Here is a 10,538-nt window from a genome sequence, read left to right as displayed (position 1 = left end):
GCTGTGCTGATATTTTCAAAGGACAACTGCATACTGAGGAAAGAAATGATCAGACTCACAATTCTCCTTTGACTCTGTTGTTTGTGGTAGAATCAAACCTGTGTTTGATAAACTTATCTTTTGATGTGTGAGTTGTGTGTTTCGTGGTATTTGTGTTGGTGTGTGTGCTCTGACTGACAGGTGGTGGTAACTGTGTGAGAAGAGCAGGAAGCAGTAACAAGCGCTCCCTCTCCTGACTCTGGGCCTAATCCTAACTTCTTTTTACTCATCATCAAAAAAAAAAAAACATTTAACCGCTCTGAACTGAGCTGGCTTGAATCACATCTTTTATTTAAAGCACCTTCTATTCTTCTGGAACTCTGGGAGCCAATGCTCGTGCATTGAAAATTTGATGTGTTGAAGCTGCCTTCCATCAGCCTGTCATCATACATGTTGGTCAGGTTAGCCAATGAACTGCTCTCACTGAAGGCCAATGGCATTCATACCAGTTCATTCTGTTTTTTGTTCTTCTTTTCTTCATCAGCCTAAATCTGCCAGTTATTTCAGCATTTAATATTTTGCACGCTGTTTTTTAACCATGCTGGTCTATGTTGTAACCTTGCATGACTCAGAGCAGAAATGACCTCTGCTCAGCACTGAACTGTTTGCACTGACTAAATCACATTATTCACGTTTTGAAGTTATGCAACTCGCTGGATCTGTGTCTTGTGATGATGCTGCAGAAGATATTTGTTATCTTTGTTTTGTGTTGTTGTTTCTACTGCCAACTGGAATCGATTTTTGTTGAGTTACAAATGTTATACATTTAGTGTCTTTGGAAAAACAGCACAGAAGCCTTTCCCTCTGAAAGTCTGGGACTTTTTAATCTAAAAATGAAATATTTGCCAGACTTGGACTTAATTATTTAAATAATTTTATTAAGGGTACAGTAATAACAACTTTTGTTTGATACATTATGCTGTTTGGCACTTAGAATTGAATTGATCCACCCTATTGTTGATGTTATCTGATCACACGTTACATGTTGCATTAGCTCGCTATCCTATATTAGTGTTACATTGGTGCATATCTTTTTTAACCTCTCTTATTTGGGGGGCTGATTGGTAAAAAAAATATCTAAACAAAGATTTGACTTAGTATGAGCCACATTCACAAATCCAGAAGAATGTCACATTTCAATATCTTAAAAGTAGGGATGGGTACCGAATTAAAGTACCTTTTAAAGGTACTGACTGAATTCTGTCAAATGTACCAGGTACCGATTCACATAAAATCAAAAGGTACCATGTTTAGGTACCTAAATGCATCCTGGTGACTGTGAGGGAGTGGAAGAGTAGTTGATTTTCCATGCTGGACATGAACACAACATTACAAGGTCATATATTGAAGAATAAATATGTTAGATTGAAAAGAAATTACATTTTATTATTGAAAAAAAAAAAACATTTTTTACCTCAAAAAAGTACTGATAATTGGTTATGTTGAGTACTGTTACTGATTGCCTGGTACGGGGCATTGGTAGCTTATCATTTCAAATGTGAAAGGTACCCATCCCTACTTAAAAGACAAAATTACACCTCACTTGCTTGTGACAGAAAACTGTCCTCAAACACTGTTAAAAAGGTACTTGTCAAGTCTCTTGTCTTAATACAAGGAACTAAAAAAGTATATTTTTCTTACCGATTGGCTTTTTAAATTTTTTTGTTTTGCTTCGTACAACTAGCAGTTCAGGCCTCATTTGTCTTAATATCTTGACATAAGTTACTTTTCTGGACTTGTCAGGTGACAGGTCAAATAAGTAATATTTGAATTGAAATTTAAAAAAAAAATCTACACAAAACCCACTTAATAACATCAAGTTTGTTTTCTTGAGTTCAGAGCCTATACCAACATGTTTACATAATAACTTCCAACAAGTGGGTGGCAGCACTCACTACACTACTACTGATGTTTGCCCGTTAAAAGCTGCTGGTTTGTATTGTTTCCCTGAAGTTTATCATGTGTTGGCAGGGTTTGGAAGATGGATAGAGAATAATAAATGCACATAGGGATGTTGAACGGATATTGTTATGGATGAAATCCATCATAATGGTAGAAACTGACTTTATTTTCATTTAACTCCAGCAACCAAAGCATTACTTCAACATTTTCACCTCTAACTTACAGGTGTAGGCTAATATCCAAAACAAGATGTTACTTGTCCTCATCATAAGCCTCCCATTAATGATCTAAGTGCATGTATTTCCATCTCTCCGTCGCCACATTCAGCTGATATGATCAGACATGATTACTTCTGGTCCTTGTTTTTATGGAGTTGCTCAAAGTTGAGTGCCTGCCTGTGCCAATGTGAAGGTGTGTTTGTTTGCATGAATATAAATGTCTCTGGGTGTCTGTGTGATGTGTGATGTGTATGTTTAGGCAATCACTGAGAGACAAGAAGAGAGACTTTAACCTGAGGTGTCCTCTGAGCTGTTATTATGTAGGATTCATGTTAATTTTGGATATCTGTTTCAAGTGTGTTGCTGTGAAACAATCAGGGTCAGTGACTGTGTAATTATGAGAAAGGCACAAAATAAACAGTTTGCATCCAAAGTGAGTGTAATTCAATTCTATAAAACATCTTGAAAAAAGCAACAGTAACAATATATAACATATCAAACATAAACTAGCATTGTACACAAAATAACAGATTAAGAAGTGAGACTTTTTTAATACATATTTTCTAAGCAGATTGGATTTATTTGTTCTTTGTACTTTTTAGTTATAAAAATAAGAGATAAATTTCTGAAAGCTTGGAGTAACATAGTCATTCAGCAAATACATCTTTTTAAATTGAAAGTGTGGATTAAGACTTTCAGAGCAGACTTTTTGGCACTTTGGTGTCTGACATTCATGACACCCATCAATGTTTCTCTTTGTTGAGCCACACTGGCTGTTAAAAGTGGCTCTATTCCCAACTATAAAAATCAAGACTTGTACTTTAACTACACCACAGACTAAAATATTTTTAACACATAAATACATGTTGTTTTCAAAAACCACAATGAAAACATTCATAAACAGTCAATAAAAGGCTGTTTTTGTCATCCAAGGACACTTGAGACAAACTCAACCGTATCCCTGTGTTTGTATTTTTAAAATTAAAGCTATGGTTTGAAATAATGTCTATAATATCTTTATTGTGCAAAACAGTTAAATCTTAAACAATTTTACATCTATAATTTATCAATTTAACTAACTAAAAGAAAGTGCAGCAGCACTCTCTTTAAAACTAAACCTGTAGTTACAGGAGCTAAAGATGAGATCTTTTCTGGACTGACTTCAACTGAAGTTTTCTAAGCCCCCCAGTCTGATTATCAAAACCAAGATCATGTAAAATAGTGATATCCTATTTTTTAGATCAGAGATCAGCATCAGAAGAGTGAGATAGAGTCTTAGCGAAGGATGCACTGATCCAGCTGACACCTCGGCTTTGGCTGAAACTGATTCAACCTGACACCAGTATTTAACATTTTCGATCCCTAACGTGAGGTTGAAAATTGTGTTTTGGCAACTTAAGTCTTTCCTTACTTTGTAAACTAAGGGTGTGGTGAGTAAATCTCCAAGGCTAACAGGAATTACAGTTTCACTATAAACCTTAGCAATGGATAAGAGGAAGAAAACTTGTGTGAGATACCTCCAAACTGCTGAGCCACTGTAGTTACCTTCCCTCAAGCTAGTTTAGCTCTGCTGAGCAAGAATGCACATACCTTCCACTGTTGATGAACACAGAGCAAAGTAGAATAGATCTGCCCCATGGACCAGCTCTTTGTCACTGTCACCCAAACTTACGTTTGAGTTGTTAATAGAACAGATACCAGGATCGGATCAGTGCATCTTTAGTCTAAGCTGCATTAAGACACGTGCTTTGGGAAGTCTAAATTTGAAATACAATAAGATTCAATAAAAACCTCAAAAACCACAAATTAAGTTGACTTTTTAACTGTCTGATCTCAGCAGAATGACACTCTTGTACACTTTGCATTTATCACAAAGAGCAGATAACATTTAGAGTCCAGCCACTGTAAAGCCTATCTCATTTTACAACTGCAGTTACGATGGTCTGGGGTAGAAATCAAGACCATTATCTTGATTATTTCAATCCAGACAAACTGCATGATAGACAGTTTTTGATTGGCTCGGACATGACGTCGGACTGTACAGCAGCTGTACAAAGATTGTTTTTTTCTGAGACTGCATAAATCATTAAATCTAATGCAGAGAATCTTAAAAAGTTGATTAACAAATATCATTCATTATCACAGTTTTATCCTCGGAATTTTAACTACTTTCAAAAGCAACCCTTCAGTCTCACATTTTAAGACCTTATTTCACTGTAAATCCAGGTTTCTTTGGGGACAATCTCAAGAGATTTCCCCAAAACTCTCTTTGAGAGAGCGAAAACTCAGTCTTTTAGTCTGGTGTAACATGACCTGAGCACAGTTCCAAGCTTTCAGAGCAGATCATACGCTAAGTATGAGGAGCCTCCAGTGTGTCTTTAAAAATCAAGAAGTGAAAGTCGACAATCAGTTGCGTGCCAACCACTGATATTCCTTTTTCATCCCACAATCATTGTCTTTTCCTGTCTTGCTTGATATTATCCTTGCTGGTTCCGTTAATGTCCATTCCGTCCACCTTGAGGTGAGATTTGCTGTAGTGTTTGATCAGCGCACCAGGAAGCAGAGCCATGAGTGCGATGGCCAGGAGCTGGGCTAGCGTCCCCCAGGAAAAGATGTCATCCAGAGAGGAGATCTCAGAGAGGATGGAGCCCGTACGAACACAGATGAAATTGTAAGGGATCAAACCTGAGGAAGAGAGCAATAGCTAAGTGATCAGTGTGTGTGTGTGTGTGTGTGTGTGTGTGTGTGTGTGTGTGTGTGTATCTGATGATGTGTAAGTGTAGTCTCACCTATGAACACAGAGAAGAAGAAAATAGGCATAGGGATGTTGAGGACAGGACAGGTGATGTTAAGAAACCAGTTAGGAGTCATAGGGAAGAAACGGAGGAAAAGAAGGAAGAAGAACAAACTGCTGCGGTTTTCCTCCACCTGACAGACAGAGGGAGGAAAGGAGTACAAGGAAACAGATGTGACAGAAAACGAGCTGTAAAACAGGCAAAACAGAAGCTAAGATGACATGTTGCATGCGTCAAGAGAGAGGTTAGTGGAGAAAGGCTGTAAAAGATTTGATGTCCAGAGGACGTTAACTTAATCATTTGCCATCATAGTAAAAAAAAAAAAAAAAAAATTATATATATATATATATATATATTTTTTTTTTTAAATATACATTTTGGATCAACCATGCCAAAAGTATGCTATCAAGAACTGAGCCCCTGATTCTGGCATCAGTGTAGCTCTGTGAAAACTTTTACTGTACCTTCCTCTGCAGCAGGGCCACCTTTTCAGGAAAGACTTGGACCACATACTGCTTCCCAAATGCTGAAGAGAGCAAGTAGCAGAATGTGGAGCCAGATGTAGTAAGCAGGCAGGCCAAAATCAGACCCTCCCAAGGCCCAAATATTGCACCAGCCAACATATTCTGGAAGAGGGATTCGCACATAAAGACATAAGGTATTGTTCAAACAGCTGTGTTTTAAAATGACTTGGACTTCTTGTAACACTGATTCTATCATTTCCTTTGCTATTGTTGAATTTTGCACAGGAAAATTTATTATTAAGGCCACAAAGTGCTTCACAACAAAAGATAAAAAAAAACAGAACAGACGGGATCACTTTCATTAGCATTACCCACACAAGACATACTTTAAACGTATCTTTTTCCATTTAAAAAATATTGCTAAATTCAGACACATCCTGTCACAAAACGATGTAGAACAGAATCTGTCGTTTCTGTGATAACTTATGAAGAGGCTGGTCTAATAAGTCCCTAAAGGTTGCTCTTTGCTGACTTATCCGCTTTACCAGAAAGGAGGATCCAGGTATAGCAAAGGACTGTTTGTAGAGGTAGGCACTGCAGAACAGCAGCAGAACAAAGCTGTGATGTTCTCTTTTGTAAAACTTGAGCATCTCAGCGAGCTCCCGCAGTTCATCCAGATCTGACGGGAACTTCAGCCTGGAGAGAAAGACAAAGAGAAAAAACATTCTCAATCATTTTAGGTGAAAAAAAAAAACATTCCTTTTCACTCTCACAAGTCAGAACCAGAACTACAACCTGGTTCAACAAGTTATCAGTATTTTTTTGCCATTGGTCTATATTGCCAGCTATATTTTCTCTCTGAGATGTGGCACAACAAACCACCGCTAGGTGGAGCTGTAGCTCTGGTTAATGCAACTACTTATGTTCAAGGGTGCTTTACAATCCATAAAAGCATATAACCCCCCCCAACAGCCTCCCTGAGGGTTGGCCATTCAGGAGAAAGGGGGTTCATGGAGCGGGGAGCCTTAAAGAGACAGCAGCTAAAACAAAGCGTTACAGGCAGATGCTGAAACAAGGGTTTTCTAAAACAGTGTGAGAGGAAAAAAAAGGATTTTGTTTTGGCTGTAATTCATGTTAACACTACAAAAAACAGGATCTAAGCAAGTATTTTTCTCTTATATTTAGTAAAAATTGTCATATTATACTGAATAAGAGCAATAGTCACCTGACTAGTCCAGAAAAATATCTTCTTCAAGTTATTCAAAGGCAAGAATGAGGTCTAAATTTCTTATAACAAGTAAAAATATATATGCCAGTGGGAGGGAAAAATGTGCTTGTCAAGTTCCCTGTAATTAGAATTAATGCCTGAATACAAGAAAGTTTTTTCTTACCCCACTGGCATATTTTTTTTCACTTGCTCCAAGCAATCCAAATCTCATTTTTGTCTTCAAATAAATTGAAATAAGATATTTTTCTGGACTGGTCAAGTGACTGCCCCTCATATTAAGTCCAAAAAGACATTATTTTAACTGAAATAAGACAAAAACACTAGATAAAATTTCAGTTTTTTTTCAGTGAAGCCTCCTCTGTAAAGTCTTCTAGTCATTCTGTTTAATAATAATATTTTAATTTTGGTAATTGTGGCTTGTGTGTGTGTGTGTGTGTGTGTGTGTGTGTGTGTGTGTGTGTGTGTGTGTGTGTGTGTGTGTGTGTGTGTGTGTGTGTGTGTGCGTGTGTGTGTGTGTGTGTGTGTGTGTGTGTGTGTGTGTGTGTGTGTGTGTGTGTGTGTGTGTCTGTGTGCAGTTGGGCAGTAACGTGATACATTTGATTGAGGGACAAAAATAGCGTCACTGCCTGCAGACTTAAGCAGAGGGTAGGAGCACCCTCTCTCTTTCTCTCACACACACACACACACACACACACACACACACACACACACACACACACACACACACACACACACACACATATGTGTCTGTGTGTTTGTGCATGCACAAACACACAGACACGCACGCACGCACAAGGCCCCCCACTTGAAACTCAAGAGGCTGACTTCCTCTACCACCTGCTCCAACCTTAACTATTCCATCTTTCTATTGGTGGGCAGATGAGCATTCTGCTCATTCATTGGTCAGCAGGTTGATGATGTGCGAGTTCTCAGATACATGAAACTGTTTGAATGTATGTACAGTATTTAAAAAGGAGGAGGAAAATGTGTCATCGTGAGCACTTTTAATTTTGCTTACACATAACCCCTAGAGAAACACCCTACATATTCACACATGCACAGACACGCACGCACACGCACACGCACACGCACACGCACACACACACACACACACACATTGGTAATGATATACAGGGAAAGAACTCCTGGAGGAGAGGGGGTTTCAAGCATGAAGTCACTTCATCACAACTACGAAATGAATGATGCTAAGTGTATCAGGTTTACTCTTTAGAGATCTGCAACCAAAGCTGCAGTTAGCCTTTTTCATTGTGTATGTACTTTTTCAAATAAGAATTTAAAACTTAAAAACTTCAATGTTTCTCCTGGGTGTTTGTGATGCCCAAAAGTACTCTGAAAGTATCAATTCACAGAGAAAAATGTCAGAGAAAAGCTAGAGGTGTCTCAATATTGATAAACAGCTCCAAGGATTTAAAGCACTTAGGGGAATAAGTAGTGACATCATTTTTGTTTAAAATGCTTTCAAAACAACTTTAGAGAATAGGACTCATTACTACAGTTAAATGTCTTAGGGATAATGTGACGTAAACAAGACCCTACACAAAGCTTAAGGGCTGCTGTTTCAGCCTGAAGGAGTCATGACTGCATCACATACATTTTCCATTTCTTTCTTTTGAATGGTTTCCTATTTTGTCCAACCTTCTCACAACCAAGCAACGTTCAGTCACAGAAAAAGACCACCTCGCCATCGCCATTACAGAGACACCCACTTATGACAGAACAAACAAATGTTAACTTGGTGCACCCATGCCATGTTTAAAACACTTGATAAGTAACATAATAATATGAGTAATATCAGTTTAGTGGGTGCAAACACACACACACACACACACATTAGCTGATCTGCTCCTGGCATCAGAGCGTCTTGGTCGGCGTTATTCTATCATCTGCAGACATCGTCACACGGGACTGTCTGGCACATTGCAACATACCACTTACACGACTCATGCACACACATGCATCAAATGCGCGCGCACACACACACACACACACACACACACACACACACACACACACACACACACACACACACACACACACACACACACACACACACACACACACAGACACACAGACACACACACACACACAAAAATATGGTGATAACAAAACACTTTTTTTTGCACGCACAGATTTTAAGGTTTATTTCTAACCACTGCACAGTAACATGTATCTTATAATTTTCTATATTCAGTACCTTTACATTCATACAATCCACAGTGACCCTATCCCAGCATGCACAGGGACAGAGGACAGTAATGATCAGTCACAAATTGGCACGCAATCTCTTGATGTGAGGGAGGGAAGATTTGAAGGTGTCACAAGTTAAATATAAAGGATCACAACAACTTTGTTTCTCCTTCATTCAATGTTTTTAAAAAGTTCAGGTAGAGCAAAATACAAAGATGTCAACAGCACAAGCAATCAAGCATTTATTCATTTATGATGATGGGAGCACAGGCTGACACACTTAGGACCTGTTATTCAGAGTAACTCTAGAGATGGGAGATGAACACGGCTGTGGGCATTTCACAGTAACTTAAAGTTCACCTTATTGTATTCCAAGGGGAATATCCACAAATGTCTCACAAACCCATGAGTCATTCATTTCAAGTGGTGGAAGGAGGTGACTAACTAGTCTAACTGATGAAAGATTACCAAAGTGAAGGGTAAAAATAGTCTTGGAGAATAAAATCCATAATATCGTTCATTAAAGTTCTAAAAGAGTTTGCATCAGAATTTCTAGTAGCCTAATGCAAATATACAATCTCACCATATTATCATAACTAGGTCCTATAAATACACTGAAAAACTATTTTCATTGGCATTGGAAAAAAACTAAAGCAGTCAAGTAAAATGTAAGTAGCACAATAAGATACATAAAGAGTATTAATGGTGAATCTTAAAATTAAACTTTAGCCCTCCAACAGCTTTCAGTCAGTACCTAAAAACTTTTCCATCAAAGACAGATAAATAGATAAATGAATAAATGAATAAATGAATAAATGAATAAATAATAGACCCTACCTGTACTCCTGGGACTCCCCGTCCTCCCCCTCGGAGCCCGGGTGCTCGGGTCCCGGGGGAAGATGAGTCGACAGCAGGTAGAGGTAGACAGTCGCCGCGGCCACAATGGCAGCCAGTCCAGCCAAGGAGCGCATGTTGCTCCTGGTTAGTTCTCCCTGTTTCTCTCGTAAACTCCAGGTGGAAACTTTCAGACCGACTTAAAAAGAAGGGGGAACACCTGCTCAATGAAGAGTCGACGTGCTGTAGTTCAGTTGGACAACACCGAGGAAGGGGGGTGTCGCTTACCGGGAAACGGGTCGTATATGACGGTTGACATTCTGGCTGGGTTCGGCAGGGGGATCACATGGCAGCCGGACACAAACAACTTTCTTAATGCCGCGGGAACTGATTCTACCTATCTGTGGAATACCAGGTAAGGTTGACGTCTTTAAAACTTACTTTTTGCTTAAAACGTGTTAAAATGTGGCCCAAAAGGCTGCCGAGCAGAGGAATTGGGTATAACTGAAGTCTCAAACCTGAAGCTGTTCTTAGGGTGCAGGAGTGGGGGCGAGGTGTGTGTACTTACATAGATGAGCCGCTCGAGGGCGACATAGTAAAGGGCATGGGGTGATGTTTGAATTATCATAAACTCATGAACAGATTTTTTTTCGTCAAAAGGTCATTCCATCTTTTCTAAATATAAACTGTAATGTATACCATGCACTGCTATTACCATATTTGTTGTAAAATATGACTAAACAATGTTTAAATTATCTCAGAACACAATCTTGTTTTGTAGTGCAAGGCATAGAAGATCAATTTACACAGCAATAAAAAACTGTGATAAAAGTAGATTCTCAAATCTTTT

General features: G+C 38.7%; 1 protein-coding gene across 1 annotated transcript; it reads right to left on the bottom strand.

Annotated features, from left to right (window-relative positions):
* Nucleotides 1–3,197: 3,197 nt before the first annotated feature.
* On the bottom strand, nt 3,198–10,266 carry LOC141795070 (transmembrane protein 41A-B-like). The gene is made up of 5 exons (XM_074675820.1): nt 9,692–10,266; nt 5,964–6,114; nt 5,419–5,580; nt 4,949–5,087; nt 3,198–4,844 (listed from the first exon to the last, which is right to left on the bottom strand). Exons 1-5 carry the CDS (start codon nt 9,823–9,825, stop codon nt 4,609–4,611), a joined length of 822 nt encoding a protein of 273 aa, XP_074531921.1. The 5' UTR covers nt 9,826–10,266; the 3' UTR covers nt 3,198–4,608.
* Between the last annotated feature and the right edge of the window lie 272 nt (nt 10,267–10,538).

The sequence above is a fragment of the Halichoeres trimaculatus genome, unplaced genomic scaffold (genome assembly GCF_033239565.1).
Source record: "Halichoeres trimaculatus isolate MK-OKI-2021-1 unplaced genomic scaffold, fHalTri1.1 fHalTri1_scaffold_8, whole genome shotgun sequence".
Classification (NCBI taxonomy): Eukaryota; Metazoa; Chordata; class Actinopteri; order Labriformes; family Labridae; genus Halichoeres; species Halichoeres trimaculatus.
This window is presented reverse-complemented; position numbering and strand designations above follow the sequence as displayed.

Coding starts and splice junctions, on each gene's coding strand:
- LOC141795070 (XM_074675820.1), bottom strand. CDS start 9,825: ATGCGCTCCTTGGCTGGACTGGCTGCCATTGTGGCCGCGGCGACTGTC. Junction 6,115..9,691: donor GGGGAGTCCCAGGAGTACAG/GTAGGGTCTATT, acceptor CTTTCTCTCCAG/GCTGAAGTTCCCGTCAGATC. Junction 4,845..4,948: donor CTTCTTCTCTGTGTTCATAG/GTGAGACTACAC, acceptor TCTCTTCCTCAG/GTTTGATCCCTTACAATTTC.